Source organism: Brettanomyces nanus, chromosome 1 (assembly GCF_011074865.1).
Source record: "Brettanomyces nanus chromosome 1, complete sequence".
NCBI lineage: Eukaryota > Fungi > Ascomycota > Pichiomycetes > Pichiales > Pichiaceae > Brettanomyces > Brettanomyces nanus.
This window is the reverse complement of record NC_052374.1, coordinates 858,988-880,978: the sequence shown is the minus strand read 5'-3', so window position 1 is coordinate 880,978 and position 21,991 is coordinate 858,988. Positions and strand designations below refer to the sequence as shown.

Sequence of the window (21,991 nt, the reverse complement as noted above, 5' to 3'; positions counted from 1 at the left end):
ATGTATTTTCATTTCACTTATATCTCTATAGTAGTTATTGAACTTAAATCATGTTCAGAAAGGTTAGAAGAAGAACAGATGGTCGAAGAAACTTTGACTCAAATCCCAGCAAAGGCTTTACTGATGATTTGAGTCGATATCCGCGTCGACTAACATTCTATCGTATGCCACCGTTGGAGGAAATCACTTTAGAGGAGTTTGAAACTTGGGCTATTGACAGGCTCAAAGTGTTGCTTGAAATTGAATCGTGTCAAAGCCGTGGCAAGAAGTTTAAGGAGACGAGCTCCATTGTGACGCCGATCTTGAGCAAGCTATTACCATTGAATCCACCGAGTAAAGAGTCTTCCTCGTTGTATCAGGAAAGGAAGAAAGACCACTATTCTCACTTTATTTTGAGACTAGCATTTTGTCGGTCAGATGAGTTACGTCGCAGATTTGTCAAGGCTGAAACTGCACTATTCAAAATTCGATACCAACAGCTCGGTCTGCAAGAGCAGAGAGAATTCGTGGATAGCATCGACTTACCATGGGAGGAAGTCAGTGAAGGAGAAAGAGAGCAGTTCAGAGATCAGCTTTTAAGTTGCTCATATAATGCTATTAGATCTACTCTCATGCAAACAGTGGATTACCAAAGAACCCAGCATGTGACGGATCAACAGATTTCGGCTTATCTGGATACTGTAAAGTTTTATAGGCTTCCCTTTGAATACGTGCCCGAGTTGGTTTCTACTCGTCAGTCATTTCTACATTTGGGATACGCTTATGTGGGAGAGTTTCAGCGATTGTCGTTGATAGCCACCGAGTTCTCGAACTTCCTTATGGAGCAGTTACAAGCAACAATGAAGGCTTTACCAACTTTGGATGAAGACGATCGTCTTGTCCCCGTTTTAAACAACCTTTCCAAGGGATATGTGGCTATTGATTACAAGTTGAATGGGTATGGAGTAGGAGAAGGAGATGGTAGTGATAGCAATGACATGATTAATGCTGGTAACGTGGGCCAATTCGTACAAGATTTTCCTCTATGCATGCAGATATTGATGGAAGGAGTTCAACAGAACCACCATTTACGATACAGCGGTCGTCAGCAATTATCGCTCTTCCTGAAGGGTATTGGGCTGAATGCAGAGGAGGCACTGAAATTCTGGCAGCAACAATTCACTGCCATGGGACCGGGATCTATGAGTGTAGAAAAATTCAACAAGGATTATAGATACAGTTTCCGTCACAACTATGGATTGGAAGGTGGTCACATCCACTATAAGCCCTGGGATTGTCGAACAATTATATCCAAACCGGGACCTACGAAAAATGAGTATCACGGATGCCCCTACAGAGATCTACATCGGGATGAGTTGAGCACGCGATTACAACAGCTCGGATTAGAAGACGATACACGACTAGGAGAGGTTCTTGAACTAAGCGAGAGAGGAGAGTACCAGACAGCCTGTACTAAAGTGTTCGAACTTGTTAACAGAGAACGTATAGACAGCTGCCTCAAGCAGGGAGTCAAAGTGGATGAGAGCTCTATAGTACATCCTAACCAGTACTTTGATCGGAATCGGTACCTTGACGAGCATACAGAGCCAACCAAAACTAAGTAATTAATACTAAAGTTAGCTTACCTAATGCTTTTCGCGTTACTTGGAATTTTCCTCTTCGGGAAAAAAAGATTACAAGCCACCACTAAAAGAGAATAAAAAAATATCCGAGAAAAAAAGATGATCGAAATTGAGAACAGGAGCAATAAGAGAAATGCTCGGTCTTACTGTTCTTCTTGTTGATACATAAAAAAAAGCATATAAACAACTAATGAACCTTATTTCTCGCGTTCTACATACAGACAATTCTTCACATTCTACAAAACATGGATTTCGGCTGCCGAAGACCCCGCGACTAGGGCTTGGAATGTCATCCAATACCCATAGCACACAGTTGACACCAAGAACGCTGACTGATGGAGGATTTAAAGGAGAGCTAAAGAGATCGGAAGTTCTTGAGACTCAGATTCGGGAGATTAGTCAGACCGCATCACAGGCTTATGACAAAATAGATGATTTGAAGACGAGGAACAATATGCTTGAAGAGCAGGTTGCCCAACAGAAACGGCTGATTCATAATATTATGGGAGAACTTGACACGGCTAAAGATGATGCTGAGAAAGTGGAATCATTGGTGAGTGAGGCAAGAGAACAAGCAAAACTGGCCAGACAAGCACAAGCACAGGCTGAAATGATAGCAGAGGAAACACAGGAACGTTTAAAGTCGATGCTCAGAGACAGCCAATCATCAAATGGGTCAGCCAGTAGCGGGAATGCAGCCAATATGAATGCGAATTTTTCCAACATGTCTTTAACTACAAGGGGAACACCGGCCACTTCTGTGTATACTTCTCCCAACAGTACTATTGAGATAAAGAAAGCTGTACAACCGCCATGTGTGGACGGAACAGATGTGGATAAGGTGGCACATGAGAATAATATTATAGACAAACAACAACATTGCATTACGGAGTTAAGGGCCAGAGTGAAGGAATTGGAGGTACAGACAGACAGAGACGACAAGGAATATCAGGATACTCTAAATAGACTGAAATCATCATTACTTGCAATTAGTGCCAACCGAAAGTTTCTGGGCAGCAGGTTAGAAGTTCGGGATGATGAAGAATACCAACGCAGACCTAAATATTTTGGTCATGAAGAGGGGAAAACTTATGTTCTTAAGTTGTGAAATCCGCCAGCATTAAACCCCCAGGAATACGAATACATACATACTTTATGAACAATTGCATAATACTAAATCTGAGTAAATCGCGAATTTCGAGTTCCGAGTATGAGTAGACAAAGAAGCAGGTCAGAGGCCACCAATAGTTAGATTCTTTGACAGCAGATCAATTTGCAAGGGACAAAAATCCACCAATGCTTCTTCTTCCAGTTTTTCTTATTGTTGCTTCGGTTGTGCAGGCTGCTCTGCCTAAGTCGCTCCTCAGACAGCGTGCTTCAGAGTCCGACAGCAACGTAATTCTCGTGCAAAGCGATGAGTTCGAACCAGTCTTCAACAGATCCAATGATAGAGATTACTTTATGGTCACCTTGCTTACTGCTTCTCATGCTGAGGCCAGTTGTGATCTCTGCAAATCTGTTCAGCCTCTGTTTGAGGAGATCGCGTCAACCGTTGGAAGGAAGGAGCCAAATGCTGACATCTTCTTTCTTCACATAGATGCACATGAAAATTTGGCCAATCTCAAGGAATATGGCATACGTAGCGTTCCCCAGCTGTGGATCTATCCTCCTTTTCAGTTAATATACAAAGAAAGTTCTGATATCGATTCTACTGATGATTACGATAGCAGACAGATCTTCCCAAAGAATCTCAACATAACCAGTGAACACTATGCTTTCACGTTATCAAATGAGATCCCAGAGTCTGTGCTAGAGCTAGATTTGGCCATGTTTATCTCACATATATGCCACGTTAACATACAAATAGATAAGGGAATTGAGATGCAGACGCTAGTGAAGTCATTCGTAGCATTCACCATCGTATTTAGATTGTTGAAGAAAAAGGGCCGCAAGGTCCTCGACCTTCTTAGCGATTGGAGACTCTACTGCGGTCTCAGCATCATACTTATTTACATCAACATGTCTGGCTTGAACTTCTGTATTCAAAGAGGTGTTCCTTTTCTAAGTAGAAGCAGCACCGGAAATATACAGTTGATGACTGGAGGAGTGCAGTATCAGCAGGGAGTAGAGATTGCCATCTCGATAGCTTTCCAAGTATCATTTACACTCTTTTTAGTGGTTCTTTTGCTATCTCCCGAGTATCTCGAAGAAGGAAATAAAGGTTTGGCTGTGACAATTAGTGTTGTGAGCATCTTCCTAACTTATAATACATTTACTACAGCATTTCTCGCCAAAGATCACGGATATCCGTTTAATGTTGTGGAGATGTTCCATCAAAAACTATAGAGTATTATTTAGTCTAATCATTTCGCTGATAAATCTCATCCACCTTTTCGTCCTTATTGACCATGTAGAAAGATACGCAAATCAAAGCTGCTCCGAACATGTATATTGGAGAGTTCCACTTAAATTTGAAGACAAAATCACACACCATAGCCACTGGAATTGTCATAGATAAACCAACGGTAACAGTCAACGGCGATGTAAGAAGCATTGCTCTGGCCCAAAGAAAGTCGGCCAAAAAAGAGGCGAGACAGTTGACAAGAATAATCATATACACATAAACATTGGGCGGTAGTTCCAGCTTTTCGTATCCAAGCTTATGCATTATAATCAATGGTGGCCAAAGAAAAAGGAAGTTGAACAAGCCTACAAAGCCAAAAAACAACTTCATGTCTATGCGAGAGTCTTCTTTGACTTTAAGTTTGAGCAAAATCGAATAAATACCGTAACAGAGAGCACCAGCCAAAGCCAGAAGATTTCCATAAATGATATCTGTTGTAGAGGCCTGATTAGTCACGGGATCATCATTGCTCGTGACAAGAATGATGCCTAACACAGAAAGACCAATTGAAATGACCTTTGTTTTGGAGAGTGACTCCATACTTGCGATGTAGCCAATAATAATAGTGAAAAAGGAAGAGGTGGATGCAAGAATAGTCTGCGAAGAGACAGAAGTAAAAATGAGCGAACCATTATTAAGAAGATTTGAAGTGAACCATAAAATGCAGAACCAGAAAGAAAGATTGATAGTCTCCGAAAAAGTGAGTGGTTGAAATCTATGAGACTCCACAATAATCAAGGAATTGGAAGGGGTAGGGTCAGAGTCGGCAACGACGGCATCAGCCACGTCTGCATTAGCAGCCTCTTCATCGACATCATTGATGGATTCTATCTTGGATGGTAAATTTCCCTTCTTGTAACGAAAACCGTAAGGAATAAGATAAAAGATAAACGCGGAAGTGTTGATCCATGTTATGAGAAACGGTTTGGAGTAGATATGCCTTTCGAACAAATCGTTAAGTAAGAACGAAGAAAGAACCCATAGCACCACCACACAAGAAAGAAATAAGAGACCCAAGGTCCAGTCCTTTGATTTTTTCAGCTGATCTCTAATACTGATAGCCATAACCAAAGAAGATCGACGAGGTGAAAGAGAGAAAGGCGATAGTGGATAAGATAAGTCCCATATGGCTGTTGTAAATTACTTAATCGCTTATGTCAGTGAGAAAGAACTCTTCTGAATCGCAGGTAAAAAATTTTCTGTGCCGGCGAAAAATGAAAAATACGGTAAGCCAAAGAAAAAGATAGTCAAACCCGGAAGTCGCTATGACAGAGACTGAAGGGCAGACATTTTCTTCGCAGTTATTGCATACAAAGGCCACACCATCCCCCTATAGAACACATAATGTGGTTTTTTGGCAACGATACAAAGACAGAAAATGGTGAGACTCTGAAACGAGAGCAAGAGCAGGTGTCCAATGAACCATCAAAGCGAAGCGAAGACGTCTCCTCTATCCTGAATACGACTGATTTCGATCCTTCAAAACTCCATCCTTTGGCAGGACTAGATAAAGATATTGAATATCTCGATCTGGACGACGAAAAATTGAATTCACTAGAAGGAAGTAGCAACGGTATCCTTGCTTCAAGAGGCTGGGGTGATGATATGTGTTACGGTGCCGGTACGGTGTATGTGCTGGGTCTTGGATTAGGAGGTTTGAAAGGTTTGGATGAAGGTATTAAACACTTGCCACATCCGAAGATTGATCCTGTGACGAGTGCATTGCGCCCGGTTCCCTTCAAGTTAAAATTGAACACAGTTCTCAATCAGGTCACCAAATATGGACCCCACGCTGGCAACAATGCTGGTGTCCTAGCCATAATGTACAACATTTTCGACTCATCATTGGATAATATAAGAGGAAAACATGACGACTGGAATTCGCTTGCCAGCGGTTTTCTCTCCGGAGCTTTGTTCAAGAGTACTTCTGGATTGAAAGCCATTAGTATTAGTTCCACGCTCATGACTATTGCAGCAGCTTCCTGGTGTGGGTTGAAGAGACTGATTTCCAGAAGGGGTGGAAGAAACAGCTTTGGTGCTTGAATGTATCATAACTTATACATATTGAATAACGAAACTAAAAAACTCTAATGCTGCTGTAATTGTCTCCTTAATTTACAATTAAACGCATTTCCCCATGATGCTACGATCAATGTGTAGTGCGAATTGATTAGATTCAACTCCTCTATTTCGTCTAACATCTCTAACTGTGAAATCCGCATGATCGAGTTTCTAACGATCCAGTTATAATAGATAAACTTCAGATCGCATACAACCAAGTCCTTTAAATCGATACCAAACCCTTTAAAACGGGCCTCCTGTTTCTCAATTGTATTATAGACCATCAAGTTTGGCATCTCGATTCCTCTGGTCTTCAAATTTCTCACCATCACTTCACCATATCGGCTGTCCTGTGTTTCTTGTCCTCCCATGGGCTCGTATACAACGAAAAGGCCACTTATCAACCATTTTCTCAGATATTCAAGCAGTTGATTCGATTCTTCTGTACCCATATAACATATACAACATTCACTGAGTACAAGAGTCTTTTTCGTCCAGTCAAAGTTGGCTGGGATCATCTCTTTACGCAATTTTCTCAAATCAGAAGGTATTAGATGATAGCAATTGGAATCTAACTTGCCATCAGAACTACTGAAACTGAGATAGTCAGTGGGAAGTTGACTAGCATTCGCAGAAGCTTCCACAAACAACTTAGCATAGAGACGTTTGTCTGTAAGAATTGTGAACTTCTTCACTTTACAGCTATCCGGAAAATCCAACTCGAAGTATTGGAGAGTTTTATGATACTTGGGGAGCAATTCAAAAGCCCTCGTATCATTTCCAGCACCAAGAGATAATATTTGAACATTCTCACCTTCATTTTGTTTCATAAAATCATCGATGATCATACTAATAGACGATGTTCGTAACCAGGTACCTCTATTAATGACTGGACTTTTTAAAGCACCCACAGGAACATGAGGGGTGCCAAATCGAGGAATATTATTGCCATTATCTGATGCTTTATAATCCACCAAGTTGAAAAAGGTTTTACGCAAGTTTCGAGATACTGCTAAGCGTCGAAACTCGGACTCAATTGACATAAGCTTATAGTGCATAAGTAAGGGAATTATCACCGGGAGTAGTATATCATTCGGAAGATATCCTTTTAAATAACAAGACAACCGACTCGATAAAGCGTCATAATCTGTGTTTCGAATGTTTTCATCTTCATCATGAAGAGCCATGCTAGTATGAAAACGTGAACCACCAGAAACAAAGTGGATCGGAGTGGAGTAATGAGAGCTATAGGCACAGCCTTGAGTTTTGAAGATGAAGATTCCTTTTTAGGAAAATAGGGATTACTATTCTTTTTATCTTGCTCTAATTGATAAGTTGTTGCATTGCAAAGAGAGGTCGCATTTGTGGTCTGCTAAGCTTGTCCTTATAGGAATTCAAGGTAGACGCTTCAAAAAGTCAGGATGTAATCTATTGAAAGTATGAATGAACACCTTCAGTAGAATTAGGGATTTGAAGGCTTAGCTGGGAAAGGCATTGTACATGGTACGTCTTCTTTAACTATCTATCTGAATCTCCACCAAGCTGACCTGGTTGAACATAGTGGTGGATCATCGTGGTCACATGTCCAGCACAAGTTACGTCGTTCATACTAATCGACGGGACGACATAGATTTTTAGAAGCTTGCCTAGAATAGTTGTGTGGGTTTGTTGGCGGCTTTTTTGTTGGGGCCGCAAAAAAAGTTAGATCTGGCCACCGGGTGATATCCGGTTCCGGGGTTACCTTGCGGCGTAGGTTGAAAATTTTTTGTTAAGATTACCGGCTACTCTTGCACACGTAGGTAGGATCGTCCCTGACGTCAGCTCAGAAGCATTAAGGCGCGGAATTTGTTGGAACAGGAAAGGGTTTTGAAATTTGGGATGAGCCAAGGAGCGAAAAAGGATTTCTGAATAACGATGTCTCTTCTATACCAAGAAATATCGCTATACATTTAGCTACAAACTCACCCAAAATCGTAACACCGGATCCACTCAAATTATGATAGCCATCTAGTTTGGTAAAATAATCAATGCATTTTGCATGGAAGGCTGTCTTACCAGGTACAAGCTTCGTTCCGGAGTTTACACCTGCATTTGCCGGCTACCAACATCTGCGCTATCTACACTTCCTACATAATGACCTCATTGTCACTACATCTTCAGTATATCTTCACCCGTTTCACTGCATTTCTTTTTCAGATCTACTACACCCTTTATAAATTTTTCATCTGACCAGTATGAACACATAATTTTCTTTGAATATTTTTTTTTCACTAGCTCAACAGTTGAGGCTGGGGAAAATAGGCTGTCTTTCTTATTGTATATATTCTGAGTAGTCCCAGGTTTTTCTTATCTACACCGATCCTTTATGAAGATCATTGCTCTCTTTAACTAGTCAATTCTGCTTTGAATATTTAAAAGGAATCCACAATAAAGCCAATTTATCCAAACGCTTTATTTTAACTTTGTTTGTTAACAACTCTCTACTTCGGTTTTCCCATTAGACTACCATAGAGAACTTTAACTTTGAAAGGTGATTCTGATTCTGATTTCGTTTGTGATTTCCCCGCAGATTCAGTTTATCTTCAGTTTTCGTTTTCATCAGTTTTTCCTAAGATTAGTTGATTCGGTTGTCCTCTATTCCTGTGTTAACTCTTCAGTTTCCTCCTTTTATTGAATCCAAGCGCGTACCAACTTCTCGCGTCACTGACTCAATTGCTGTTCAAGTTTTTTAGGACATTGTTTTTAAGGTAAGTATTAATTATTCACGTTCTTTCTCATACTGTGCATTGCGTCTGCTTTTTCTATTTTTCTGTTATCCTGCTGTTGGTGAGGCCTGTTCTTAATCAACTCCACCACTTTGTTTTCAGGCTGTGCATCCAACTTCAACTTCTTCGCGAATGTTAGAGCCATCTGTATCTTTTCTTGTTCAAATGTCTCTTCCAATCTCAGCATTCTCTTTGAAGTCATCACACAGCCGTCTGCATCTTTTCTACACATATTTAAGAGCCAACCTTTTCCTCTGCTTTTTTATTTTACCAGAGACAGCTTTCAGTCTTGCTTTACCTGCGCCGCTTTGCATCGTCTATGACCCCACTGGGTCTTTTATGGACGCCATACCCTTCTTTTTATGAACCCAAGACTAACATTTCATCCTCTTTTTCGTAGAAGTCCACTTTTGAAGCCACACTATATTTCGGCGCTTTTTCACACACCGTTTCGCTTTACATCCGTGCAGTCTATTCGCCATTTCCACTACTTCCCACACACTTTCATGTCATTCACATCCAAGCAGAAAGAACTTCCGGCCAATTTCATTGGTCTTCATACCGTGGAAAATGCCGAACCTTCTTCAATGAAGGATTTTGTTATTGAGCACGAAGGTCACACTGTCATCCGAAAAGTTTTAATTGCCAACAACGGTATTGCTGCCGTTAAGGAGATTCGTTCAGTCCGTAAATGGGGCTACGAGAACTTTGGCGATGAGCACATTATCCAGTTTGTTGCCATGGCTACTCCCGAAGATTTGGAGGCTAATGCCGAGTATATCAGAATGGCTGATCAATATATTGAGGTTCCCGGTGGAACCAACAATAACAACTACGCCAACGTCGACTTAATTGTCGAGATAGCCGAACGCACTAATGCTGATGCTGTATGGGCCGGTTGGGGTCATGCTTCTGAGAATCCTATTTTGCCTGAACGCCTAGCTGCTTCTCCAAGGAAGGTCGTCTTTATTGGTCCTCCCGCTTCTGCTATGCGCTCTTTAGGTGATAAGATTTCCTCCACCATTGTTGCACAGAATGCTCACGTTCCCACCATTCCTTGGTCTGGTTCTGGTGTTGACGATGTTGTTGTTGACGAGAAAACGGGCCTTGTCTCCGTCGATTCTATCACTTATGCCAAGGGTTGTTGTGAAGGCCCTGAAGACGGTCTTGAAAAGGCTAACAAGATCGGTTTCCCAGTAATGATTAAAGCCTCTGAAGGTGGTGGTGGTAAAGGTATTCGTATGGTAGATCGCCAGGACGACTTTGTCTCTATGTACCACCAGGCTTCTGAAGAAATTCCCGGTTCTCCTATATTCGTTATGAGATTAGCGCCTCATGCCAGACACTTGGAAGTGCAGCTATTGGCTGATGAGTACGGTACGAATATTTCTTTGTTTGGTAGAGATTGTTCTGTTCAGAGAAGACACCAAAAGATAATTGAGGAGGCCCCGGTGACCATTGCTAAACCCGAAACCTTTCATCAGATGGAACTGGCCGCAATAAGGTTAGGCCAGCTTGTCGGTTACGTCAGTGCAGGTACTGTTGAGTATTTGTATTCACATGATGATGAAAAGTTTTACTTCCTTGAGTTGAACCCTCGTTTACAAGTGGAGCATCCTACTACAGAGATGATCTCGGGCGTCAATTTACCTGTTGCTCAGTTGCAGATTGCTATGGGTATCCCAATGCATCGTATTGAGGATATTCGTTTGCTTTATGGTGTCGATTCGCATACCTCGACTCCAATTGATTTTGAGTTCAAGAACCCTAATAGTCTCAAGACCCAAAGGAGACCCGTTCCTAAGGGTCACTGTACTGCTTGCCGTATCACCTCCGAGGATCCAGGCGAAGGTTTCAAACCTTCTGGTGGTACTCTACATGAACTTAACTTCAGATCATCATCCAATGTCTGGGGTTACTTTAGTGTTGCCAATCAGTCCTCGATACATTCTTTCTCTGATTCACAGTTCGGCCATATATTTGCCTTTGGTGAAAACAGACAAGCTTCAAGAAAGCATATGGTGGTTGCACTGAAGGAGTTGAGTATTAGAGGTGACTTTCGCACCACTGTGGAGTACCTCATCAAACTTTTAGAAACCCCAGCGTTTTCCGGAAATACCATGACTACTGCTTGGTTAGATGAATTGATATCCAAGAAGTTGACAGCTGAGAGGCCCGACCGTATCGTCGCCGTTATTTGTGGTGCTGTTACCAAAGCATTCTTGCAGGCTGAAGGGTGCCGTAAAGAGTATGTCGCCTCTTTAGAAAGGGGCCAGGTTCCTTCCAAGGATTTGTTGAAGACTATGTTCAATGTTGAATTTATCTACGAAGGAAGCAAGTTCAAATTTACCGTTGCTGAGGCTGGTCAGGGAATTTACACGTTGTTTATCAACGGCTCTCGTTGTGTCGTCAATGCCAGATACTTGAGCGATGGAGGATTACTTATTGCTCTTGGCGGAAAATCTCATGCCGTTTACTGGAAAGAAGAGATTGCCTCAACTAGACTTTCCGTTGATTCCAAGACTTGCCAATTAGAGGCCGAAAACGATCCTACGCAGTTGAGAACTCCTTCTCCTGGTAAGCTAACCAAATACCTTGTTGAGAATGGTGGCCATATCAGTGTTGGACAATCATTTGCCGAGGTCGAGGTGATGAAGATGTGCATGCCTCTAGTAGCTTTGGAAAATGGTACCGTTCAGTTGTTAAAGCAGCCGGGTACTACCGTAAAGGCTGGCGATATATTAGCTATTTTGGCATTAGATGACCCATCTAAAGTCAAGCATGCTGTGCCCTTTGAAGGCACTCTGCCGAAAGTGGGTCCTCCGATTGTGGAAGGTACTCAGCCTGTTCACAAGTATTACAAGTATTTCGGTATATTGAACAATATCTTGGCAGGCTACGATGATCAGGTTGTTATGAAATCCACCCTTGATGGTCTTATGGCTGTATTAAGAGAGTCCCACCTCCCTTACTCTGAATGGGCACACAAAATCTCTGCTTTGCATTCTCGTTTACCATCCAAACTTGATGAAAATCTTGAAGAGCTAATCGAGCGGTCTCAAAACCGTGGTGCCGAATTCCCTGCTCGTCAGGTTCTTAAGATGTTTGAGAAAGCTCGCAGTGAAAAGGATACCGATATTTTGATATTTTCACAGACGATTTCTCCTCTTGTTCAGATTGCAGAGGCATACAAGGATGGTCTCAAGTGTCATGAGTATCAAGTGTTTGCTGACTTACTTAATGAGTATCACAGGGTTGAATTCTTGTTTTCGGCTCGTAACGCTCGTGCTGAGGAAGTCATCCTTAAGTTGAGAGAAGAATTCAAGGATGATCTCAATCAGGTGATCAATATTGCCTTATCTCATTCTCGTATCGCAGCCAAAAACAATCTTGTGATTGCTATTTTGGATGCCTATCAGGCCGTATTACAAGAAAGTCCAGAAGCTGTTGCCGCTTTCAAACCTGTCTTGAAGAAGCTTGTGGAGTTGGACTCCCGTTCAACTGCCAAGGCCACTTTGAAGGCTCGTGAAATCATGATTCAGTGCTCTATGCCCTCGATCAAGGAGCGTTGCGATCAGCTGGAGCATATTCTCAAGTCTTCCGTGGTTAATACTAAGTATGGAGATTCGACTGCTGCTGAACACAAGATGCCTGATAAGGCTGTACTTCAGGATGTTATAGATTCTAAGTATACTGTATTTGATGTTTTGACGCAATTCCTTACCTCAAAGGATCCTTGGGTTGCAGCTGCCGCAGCTGAAGTTTATATTAGACGTGCCTATAGAGCTTATTCGGTTTCCAAAGTCAAGCACGAAGTCTCCGGGACCTCTACCTTTTCAAGTTGTGCTCCTGTCTCTTTGTGGAGTTTTCAGCTTCCCAGTTTGTCTACTTCTCAGTATAACGCTATTCCTGCTGCTTTGCGTAAGGCATCTTCCTCTAATGTGTCATCTTCCGAGGTGATGAACAGAGCTGTTTCTGTCTCCGATCTTACATTTATGATCAACAAGAATGACTCTCAGCCTTTGAGAACCGGGGTTCTGGTTTCTGCTCCTCATTTGGATGATGCAGAAGATGCTCTGAGTAAAGGGCTTGATGCAGTCAAGCACATTGCTGATAAAAATGGTGATGACTTACTCAACGTTTGTAACGTTATGGTGAATTCCACTGATGGATTTCAGAGCCAGGATCATGTTCTCACTCGTATGAAGGAAATTGTTGATGACAATCGTGCTGATTTGAATGATGCCAAAATCAGGCGTATCACTTTTGTTCTTGGAGACAAAGCGGGCTCTTATCCAAAGTACTATACTTTCAAGACCTCTTCTTCATTTGCTGAGTACAAAGAGGACCAGGTAATCAGGCATATTGAGCCAGCATTGGCCTATCAGCTTGAATTAGGCCGTCTTTCGAACTTTAGCATCAAGCTCATTCCTACTGATAACAGAAATATTCATGTCTATGAAGCTGTTGCTAAGAATTCTGCTGGTGTTGACAAGAGGTACTACACTCGAGGTATTATCCGTACTGGATCCATCAGAGATGACATTACTGCTCCAGAGTATTTGATTTCTGAAGCACACAGACTGATTTCTGATATTCTAGATACTTTGGAGGTTCTGGACACCTCTAATACAGACATGAATCATATCTTTATTAACTTCTCGGCTGTGTTTAACATCACTCCTGCAGATGTTGAAAGTGCGTTTGGAGGATTCCTTGAACGCTTTGGAAGACGTTTCTGGAGATTAAGAGTTACGGGTGCTGAAATCCGAATAATGTGCACAGATTCTGACACCGGCGTGCCATTCCCATTGCGTGCTGTCATTAACAATGTCAGTGGTTATGTAGTGAAGTCTGAGTTGTATGTTGAAGAGCGTGACAGTAATAGCGAGTGGAGATTTAAGTCAATTGGTGCTCCTGGTTCTATGCATATGCGTCCAATATCCACTCCTTATGCTACCAAAGAATGGCTTCAGCCAAAGAGACAAAGAGCACATAGTCTGGGTACTACCTATGTTTATGACTTTCCCGAGTTATTTAGACAGGCCCTCTCTGATCAGTGGAAGAAGACAAACCCTAACATGAAGTTCAAAGACGATTTTCTCACATACGAAGAGTTGATCTTTGATGAATCTGGTGATCTCACCACTGTTGCTCGTGAGCCTGGTGCTAATACTATTGGTATGGTGGCCTTTATGGTTACTGCTAAGACCCCAGAATATCCTAAAGGACGACAACTCATTATTGTTGCCAACGATATTACGTTTAAGATTGGTTCGTTTGGCCCCAAGGAGGATGCATTCTTTGACAAAGTCACCAAACGTGCTGAGAAATTGGGCATTCCAAGAATTTACCTTTCTGCTAATTCTGGTGCTCGTATCGGCATGGCTGAGGAACTTCTTCCTTTCTACAAGGTTGCTTGGAATGACCCTGCTCATCCCTCTCATGGCTTCAGCTACTTGTATCTTACCGAAGAAGATAAAGTGGAGTTAGAGAAGGATGGTAAGTGGTCTAGTGTTCAAACCGAGATTGTTGTTGAACAGGGAGAAACCAGATATATTATCAAGACTATCATTGGTGCTGAAGACGGTCTTGGTGTTGAGTGCTTACGTGGATCTGGTCTTATTGCCGGTACTACATCTCGTGCTTATAAGGATATCTTCACTCTTACTCTAGTCACCTGCAGAAGTGTTGGTATTGGAGCATACTTGGTTCGTTTAGGTGAGAGATCTATTCAAGTTGAAGGCCAGCCTATCATTTTGACAGGTGCAAGGGCCCTTAACAAGTTGCTTGGACGTGAAGTATACACCTCTAACTTGCAGTTGGGTGGTACTCAGATCATGTACAAGAATGGTGTGTCTCATCTCACCGCTGACGATGACCTTTCCGGTGTTCAAAAGATCATGGAATGGCTTTCTTACGTTCCCGCCAAACGTGACATTCCAGTTCCAGTTCTTGTTGATCCTAAGGATGGGTGGGATAGACCGGTGGACTTCAAGCCCGTGGTTGGCGAGACGTACGATGTTAGATGGATGATTGAAGGTAGAGATACAGAAGATGGATTTCAGTATGGTCTCTTCGATAAGGACTCCTTCCAAGAAACTCTTTCTGGATGGGCAAGCGGCGTTGTTGTCGGCAGGGCCAGAATTGGTGGTATTCCAATGGGTGTCATTGGCGTCGAGACTCGAACCATAGAGAACTTGATTCCTGCAGATCCTGCAAATCCTGGGTCCACTGAGATGCTTGTGCAAGAAGCAGGTCAAGTCTGGCATCCAAACTCTGCTTTTAAGACTGCCCAGGCTATTAATGATTTTAATCATGGTGAACAACTTCCTCTGATGATTTTGGCCAACTGGCGTGGATTCTCTGGAGGCCAGAGAGATATGTACAATGAAGTGTTGAAGTTTGGCTCGTTCATCGTTGATGCTTTAGTTGGATACAAACAGCCTATATTTACGTATATCCCACCTACTGGTGAGCTACGTGGTGGTTCTTGGGTCGTTGTTGATCCAACCATCAACCCAGATATGATGGAGATGTATGCAGATGTTGAATCACGTGCAGGTGTTCTTGAACCTGCCGGACTTGTTGGCATAAAGTATAAAGAGAACAAATTAGTGAAGACCATAGACCGGTTGGATGATCAATGCCGGGAATGGTCCCTAAGATTGTTGTCTGCTGAACTTTCTGAGGAAGAAAAGACAGAGGTTACTGAGAAGTTGAATGCCCGCCATGCTCATTTGCTGCCAATATATCGCCAGGTCTCAATTCAATTTGCGGACTTGCACGATAGATCCGGAAGGATGTTGGCTAAGGGTGCCATAAGAAAGGAGCTCGAATGGACTGAAGCTCGTAGATTTTTCTTTTGGAGGGCAAGACGTAGATTGAATGAAGAGTATTTGATTAAACGTATCGCCGAACAGGTTACTACTTCAACACGTTTAGAAAGAGTTGCAAGACTTAATTCTTGGCTTCCTTCCACTTTAAACACCGAAAATGACCGTGAGGTGGCCAAGTGGATAGAGGATAACCATAAGACGTTGGAGACTCACATCAAGAAATTGAAGGGTAAATTTGTCAAGCAAACGCTTGCCCGCTTATTTAAGACAGATCCGAAACACACATCAGAGGGATTGTCAGAGATCATGTCCTTGTTGCCTGCAGAGGAGAAGAAGAAAATCCTTAAAGAATTGAAATGATGATTGCTAGGTAATCCATTATCCTTCGTTTTCATTTGATATTACTTTTATTCTTAATTTGCTTGTTTGTTTATAAATACATTTGTGTTTTATTTTATAGCTGAGTCTAATGAGATTCTATGATAAGAGAAGGTAGACATTGATGGTCTAACCCTTACTTCCTTTTTAACCAAAAGGCTATTTTACGATGCAAGCTTACTTGAGTACATTTAGCTAGTCTTTTTATTACTTGAGAATTTCGAATCGTTATACTTTTTCAGGTATTTTCCAAATTAGGAATTTCGCAATGTGGGAGTCTTAAGCGCTTAGTGTTCATTAATCATATTCTTCTATTATTACTTTATCTTCATTTGACTAAACAAAACATAATGAATCTTTTAATTGTGATAATATTGGCACTGATGCATTTTTCTGTGTGTGCACCGGTTGATGGTCTTTCATCATGGCATAAACCGACTAAGTACTTAATTCAGATGAAGAAACCACTAACAATGGAGGCATTATGCATTCAAGATGATCAGATAAAAGCATTCAATCATGTTCGTTCTGGTATTAGAAAAGTGTTTTCTTTTGGGAAGTTTGAGGGAATAGTTGGTGAGTTTACTAACGACGTTGTTCAGAGGTTGACGGACAATCCTTTAATCGAAAGAATCACTCCTGACATCGTTGTCAGTGCTGTAGATTATACAGTCCAGTCGGATACACCAGCTCATTTAGTAAGACTCACTCAAGAAAATGCTGTTGACAAAGAAGAAGATTCGGAATACTTTTATGATACAGCTCATTTAGGACAGGGAGTCAACGTATACATTATTGATACGGGAGTATTTGTTGAGCATCCGGAATTTGAAGGAAGGGCTATTTTAGGACCAAATTTTTCTGAAGATATAAGACACCTAGACTATGTTGGACATGGTACTCATGTTGCAGGTGTAGTTGCATCTAAAACATACGGTGTTGCAAAGAAAGCTAGAGTTATATCCATAAAGTCACTAGACAGGTTTGGACTGGGTTCCCTTTCATCCGTCATCGCTGGATTAGAATATGCAGTAAATCATCGTAAACAAGAAGATGTTCCAGGAGTAGCGAACTTGTCTCTTGGAGCTGCAAGAAGCTCAATATTGGACTCCGCTATAGAAGCTGCGGTTGATTCAGGAATGATTGTCCTAGTGGCTGCCGGAAATAGTAACATGGATGCTTGCAGAACGTCCCCAGCAGGATCATCCTACTCCTTAACAGTAGGAGCTATTGACGACAAAAAGGACCGAATTGCAGGATTTTCGAATTGGGGTCGTTGTGTGGACATTTTCTCCAGTGGTGTTGATGTGATTAGTCTATCAAATAATCCTTTTGATTATTCCCAGATTAGGAAGATGTCCGGCACTTCTATGGCTAGCCCTGTTGTTGCCGGAATATGTGCTATTTTATTAGAGAAGGGAATTTCTACTAATGCTATCAGAGGAGAGCTATTCAAACTAGCAATTGACGGAGCTATACCTCGTACCAGCCTTCTTCTAAGGCCGGGAAGTCCTAACATGATTGCCAGTACAGGCGTCAGAGAAAATATGTTGATGGGAAGACAAGTTATCAATTCGACGATTCATATGAAATCGAGTGCTACAGTATAAATAATCTAAGAATATATTTAACTAAGGTTATAAACAGTCAGAACAGCTCCGGCTAAATATGTGTGAGATAAGCAAAGAGTAATACTATCAGAAGAATCTCCTTCCATTATGAGATTTACTGATGAACTTGGTGGGAGAAACAAATCATTAAATCCCCATTTCTCATATCATAGTCTAAGAATATAAGCGAGTTGCAACCGCGATGTGTCAATTTTGAGGATTGAACATATATGTTTTCTTTAAATCCTTCTAGTTTAAGAGCTTCAGGATCAATATTCTCTTCCTTCACAGTAGTCAATGAACTATGATCTTTGGCACATTTTAAAAATCGTTTGATCACGGGAAATATCCGGGCATGATTGGACGACTTCTCACTATTGCCGTTTGTCTCATGATCTATGTCATCTTTCATGAAGATGAACTCAGCACCAGTGACATTATTGATTGGATCAATAAATCTATCGTAAAGCTTGTTGATAATGTTCGATCTGGATCTATCCGCACTCAACGAAGACTTGAGGAGATTGTCAACAGAAATCCTCGTGACAAATATCACTTTGTACAAGTCCTGACGCTTATTGAGTTTTAAAACGGTCAAGTAATAGTTGAAAATATGAACGATAGAAGGTCTGGATAGACAACCATCACAAAGCTGCCTGCCTCCATTGGGTGTCGCAATATTTCGAGAGCAATTAACACATTGATCAGCTCGCAGACCCAGCGCACTATATTGAAGGGAGTTTGTATATCGTTGATCATAGTGTAATTTCGTCAAAAATGACAGCTGGATCAGTGTCTGCTGTTCCTGGGGAAGACTCAACGGATTTGATTTTGAATCTATGCTTCTAATGTTGAACGAATAAAGGCCTTCATTGAAGATGGAAGGAGTTAAGGATGAGACACGTCCATGAGCGACACTACCATCACCAGCATTACCAAGCGGAATGACGTTGAGAGCGTTAAACGTAGAAGGAACGGCGGCAGCAGCAGCGGCGGCAGCTGAAATAGAGGCACCATCAAGCGTCACAATTCCTGCTCCGTTACCCTTTGAAACGTATGCAGAGTTGCCTCTAGCAAAACTGTTGGCAAGGTTGATGTTGATTAAGTTGTCAGAGTTCATAGTACTAACGTCAGGAACATTAAGACCATTTGTCAGTAGACTGGAAGAAGTATTTCTATTAACAACTCCCACATCCCCGACAGAATTTGCAGCACCTATCGGGTTGAAAACAGCAGGAGCATGGGATGTAGCCGTGGGCCCGCCACGTGTGTAATAAGAACTGGCTATATCTCTGTGAGCATGATGCGAATGAGAGAGAGAAGGAGAATCGAGTCTTGAGCTACTACCTCTTCTTCTGGCTTGATTCACCTTCTTCTGGTCTCTTTCAATCATACGGCAACGATAACATGTCTTGAATTGAAGATGCTCAGGAGGCTCATCTAGTGTTCTCTTTCGTTTGCACCGACGGCATGTGGATATCTTACCGTCGATATAGTAGAACCTAGCAGAAGGCATGATATGTAGTGGTGTAAGGATGCAACACAAAAAATCCGGGAAAAATCGATGTTGATGAAAACAAGGGCAAAAAAAAATGAAGCTAAATAATGGAGTATTCCGCCGTTAAAAGCAGCACAAAATATGCAGTTCTAAAGGAGCAATGCCAAGTTAGAAAAATGGCTATCACTAAGAACAGTAGAAGCGTAGGGAAGACAAGTCCTGTCAGAAATCGCTTCAGTTCAATGTTCTTGTTCGCTAACTAGAAAAAAAACTGAGGGAACGAAAAAAAGCTGAGACTGAGAAAAGATGCTTTTTCGCTGAGAGAAAACACTTATATAAGGAGAATGAATTCGCTAAAGCACTCGAAGAGAAATTTCAACGCTCTGAGAACCACTTTGAGTAAGACCGTTTAGCTTTGTAAAGAGAAAGAAGATGTAGATAATTAATGGGAAAAATAATCTGTGTTTCTTGGATGATTTTTCTGACCGTCGCCTACCAGGTTAGCCGGACGGTAGGTCGGTTTGGAAAAAATTTTGCTACTCCAACAATTAAAAAAAAATTCACAATTGGCACGGATGTCGGAAAAAACATACACTGTGGACGTGTAAAACACAAAAGTTTTTGAATTTATTTTATATGTGATTAGATGTTGGGTGTTGTAATACCCTAATAATCCTCTGTCCTAGAATCAGTCAGAGGAAGATTAGCAGTTAAAGTCAGTAGTAGAAACATTAAGGAGAAGTGTAGAAAAGGTATTTTCCCGATTTGGAAAATTGGGATTGTCGCGGCTACAAATATGGATAAATGTATTTCTTTTTTATTGAAATTTCGATGTACTAAACAACGAAATAATCAGAACTGATAGAATTCTTGTTCCTCCAAATAGAGTACAACCTTTTGAATAGCTTCGTATATACCATCATCACTGAGATCGGCGCTAATGTCCACGTTCTCAGGAGCCTTGAAATCCTTTGCCTCTGGATGCTCATCATAGAATCCAAATCTATCATTTTTGAGGCATTGTTCCAACGGAGTATTGACAGAAACCAAGATGAAAGATCCGGCTTTAGAAACAGATTTCTGCAATTCCGCAATCTGTTCTATAGTTGGAATTTCTTTGTCCTTCTCTTCAGAATTGGCAACAATGACACCAGCCCCAGCACGAACCAGCTCAGAAATAACCACTGGATAAGTATCTCTAGGAATATTGACACCATCAAGAAGGGTAATATGTCTTCTACCATTGAACTGATTGAAAGTGGCCTGTAAAGCATATCCCAAAGCAGAAACTCCTGAGTAAGGCAAACCAGTCAAATAAACAGCGAATCCCTGATGGGGTCTCGCCGGATGATACGTTCTAAGAATTTTCACAACCTCGGGATAGGAGAACCAATCAGGAATAGCAGCTCCAGTCTTCAATCTGAGTCTGAGCTCAGTACCAGAGATATTGAGAGTCTTTGTATTTTCGGCGACCGTGTCCAATGGGGCATATCTATTTTCGTCGGGAAGATAAGTAACCATTCTGAACGGAACCATTTCAATCTCTAATTCCTTAGAAAACTTCTTAACAAGAACCTGAGCATCGTAAGGACCATAGAAGGGAACTCCCTTACTGTTGCTACCAGGACCAGCATGATCTCTACCAACAATGAAGTGAGTAGCACCGTAATTCTTACGAATAATAGCATGCCAGACTGCTTCCCGATCCCCAGCCATCCGCATAGCCAACGGAAGCAAGGAAAGCTGGGCCATACCATTTGGATACTTTTTGATGATCTCTTGATATACTTTAACACGAGTGTGGTGGTCGATATCGCCTGGTTTGGTAAGTCCAACCACCGGATGGATTAACAAATTAGCCAATTTATCACGTGCAGCACGAACAGTCAACTCCCTATGAGCTCTATGCATGGGATTTCTGGTCTGGAAAGCCACCACACGAGTCCAATGTCTAGAGGCAAACTCGGATCTCAACTGAGCGGGAGTCTTACGAAGATCTGTGTAATCATAATGCTTAGGAAGAGAAATCGCATCAACCGCTCCTCCTACGTAGTACTCACCTGCTACATCGTACAAATAACGAACTGCTGGGTGGTCAGGATCACCTCTAAACACTTCTTTGGCCTCCGTAACCTTGTCTGGCTTGTAGACATCTTCAACTGTAATGATTGCCAATGGGGCATCATCCCTCGGATCCCTAAGAACGATACGCTCTCCAGATTTGAGTGAAGAGCCAACAGATTGCGAAACATCTAGATTGATAGGAATGGTCCAGATGACTCCACTTGTCAATCTCATCTTATGAACAACAGCCTGATAATCCTTTTGGTTAAGAAATCCGGTCAAAGGAGAAAAGCCTCCATTAAGAAGCAACTCCAAGTCACATATCTGTCTCTCCGTTAGAACAATGCTCTTTAAGTTTGCCGCTTCTATAAGCAATTGCTTATTTTTAGAGGCATCTCTCTTAATGAGATCCTGTAATACTCCTCCATGTGGTGTAAGCATGATTTCAGATATGATTATCCGGTGTAGAGATGTAATACAATAAGGCTTATATCACAGTATGCAGTTGAGCTATATCAAGACAACTATTAAGACGGCAAGCAATGCAACAACTTAAAAATGAGAAGGGAAAGAAAAAAGAGGAAAGCAAGTCGAACAGTTGAATAAATCAAGATTCCGGCCATGCACTCGCTGACTTCTTTGTTAATTAAGATTCATAGTTAACTGTGGATTCCATCTGAAAAAGGTTAGGCGGCTCTTGCTAAGATCTTCTCAAGTCACGTGCAATTGATCTCACCCATAAAAATGCGT

At 41.7% G+C, this 21,991-nt stretch overlaps 11 protein-coding genes across 11 annotated transcripts; 6 read left to right on the top strand and 5 right to left on the bottom strand.

Annotated features, from left to right (window-relative positions):
- Positions 1 to 50: 50 nt before the first annotated feature.
- Positions 51 to 1,604, top strand: FOA43_000408 (uncharacterized protein; the record flags this gene model as incomplete). Its single annotated transcript, XM_038920740.1, has 1 exon — positions 51 to 1,604. One exon carries the CDS (start codon positions 51 to 53, stop codon positions 1,602 to 1,604), a length of 1,554 nt encoding a protein of 517 aa, XP_038776668.1.
- A 151-nt stretch (positions 1,605 to 1,755) lies between these two features.
- FOA43_000407 (uncharacterized protein) lies at positions 1,756 to 2,730 on the top strand (the record flags this gene model as incomplete). Its single annotated transcript, XM_038920739.1, has 2 exons — positions 1,756 to 1,762; positions 1,844 to 2,730. The coding sequence occupies 2 exons, from the start codon at positions 1,756 to 1,758 to the stop codon at positions 2,728 to 2,730; spliced, it is 894 nt and encodes a 297-aa protein (XP_038776667.1).
- A 102-nt stretch (positions 2,731 to 2,832) lies between these two features.
- On the top strand, positions 2,833 to 3,968 carry FOA43_000406 (uncharacterized protein; the record flags this gene model as incomplete). Its single annotated transcript, XM_038920738.1, has 2 exons — positions 2,833 to 2,836; positions 2,935 to 3,968. 2 exons carry the CDS (start codon positions 2,833 to 2,835, stop codon positions 3,966 to 3,968), a joined length of 1,038 nt encoding a protein of 345 aa, XP_038776666.1.
- Positions 3,969 to 3,981: 13 nt separating this feature from the next.
- FOA43_000405 (uncharacterized protein) lies at positions 3,982 to 4,566 on the bottom strand (the record flags this gene model as incomplete). The annotated part of the gene is made up of 1 exon (XM_038920737.1): positions 3,982 to 4,566. One exon carries the CDS (start codon positions 4,564 to 4,566, stop codon positions 3,982 to 3,984), a length of 585 nt encoding a protein of 194 aa, XP_038776665.1.
- Positions 4,567 to 5,370: 804 nt separating this feature from the next.
- On the top strand, positions 5,371 to 6,069 carry FOA43_000404 (uncharacterized protein; the record flags this gene model as incomplete). Its single annotated transcript, XM_038920736.1, has 1 exon — positions 5,371 to 6,069. One exon carries the CDS (start codon positions 5,371 to 5,373, stop codon positions 6,067 to 6,069), a length of 699 nt encoding a protein of 232 aa, XP_038776664.1.
- Positions 6,070 to 6,113: 44 nt separating this feature from the next.
- FOA43_000403 (uncharacterized protein) lies at positions 6,114 to 7,145 on the bottom strand (the record flags this gene model as incomplete). The annotated part of the gene is made up of 1 exon (XM_038920735.1): positions 6,114 to 7,145. The coding sequence occupies one exon, from the start codon at positions 7,143 to 7,145 to the stop codon at positions 6,114 to 6,116; it is 1,032 nt and encodes a 343-aa protein (XP_038776663.1).
- Positions 7,146 to 8,841: 1,696 nt separating this feature from the next.
- FOA43_000402 (uncharacterized protein) lies at positions 8,842 to 9,084 on the bottom strand (the record flags this gene model as incomplete). The annotated part of the gene is given in 2 exon segments (XM_038920734.1): positions 8,842 to 9,065; positions 9,081 to 9,084. 2 exon segments carry the CDS (start codon positions 9,082 to 9,084, stop codon positions 8,842 to 8,844), a joined length of 228 nt encoding a protein of 75 aa, XP_038776662.1.
- Positions 9,085 to 9,358: 274 nt separating this feature from the next.
- ACC1 (acetyl-coenzyme-A carboxylase) lies at positions 9,359 to 16,051 on the top strand (the record flags this gene model as incomplete). The annotated part of the gene is made up of 1 exon (XM_038920733.1): positions 9,359 to 16,051. One exon carries the CDS (start codon positions 9,359 to 9,361, stop codon positions 16,049 to 16,051), a length of 6,693 nt encoding a protein of 2,230 aa, XP_038776661.1.
- A 491-nt stretch (positions 16,052 to 16,542) lies between these two features.
- On the top strand, positions 16,543 to 17,679 carry FOA43_000400 (uncharacterized protein; the record flags this gene model as incomplete). The annotated part of the gene is made up of 1 exon (XM_038920732.1): positions 16,543 to 17,679. One exon carries the CDS (start codon positions 16,543 to 16,545, stop codon positions 17,677 to 17,679), a length of 1,137 nt encoding a protein of 378 aa, XP_038776660.1.
- A 115-nt stretch (positions 17,680 to 17,794) lies between these two features.
- FOA43_000399 (uncharacterized protein) lies at positions 17,795 to 19,195 on the bottom strand (the record flags this gene model as incomplete). The annotated part of the gene is made up of 1 exon (XM_038920731.1): positions 17,795 to 19,195. One exon carries the CDS (start codon positions 19,193 to 19,195, stop codon positions 17,795 to 17,797), a length of 1,401 nt encoding a protein of 466 aa, XP_038776659.1.
- Positions 19,196 to 20,029: 834 nt separating this feature from the next.
- On the bottom strand, positions 20,030 to 21,682 carry FOA43_000398 (uncharacterized protein; the record flags this gene model as incomplete). The annotated part of the gene is made up of 1 exon (XM_038920730.1): positions 20,030 to 21,682. One exon carries the CDS (start codon positions 21,680 to 21,682, stop codon positions 20,030 to 20,032), a length of 1,653 nt encoding a protein of 550 aa, XP_038776658.1.
- Positions 21,683 to 21,991: the final 309 nt, after the last annotated feature.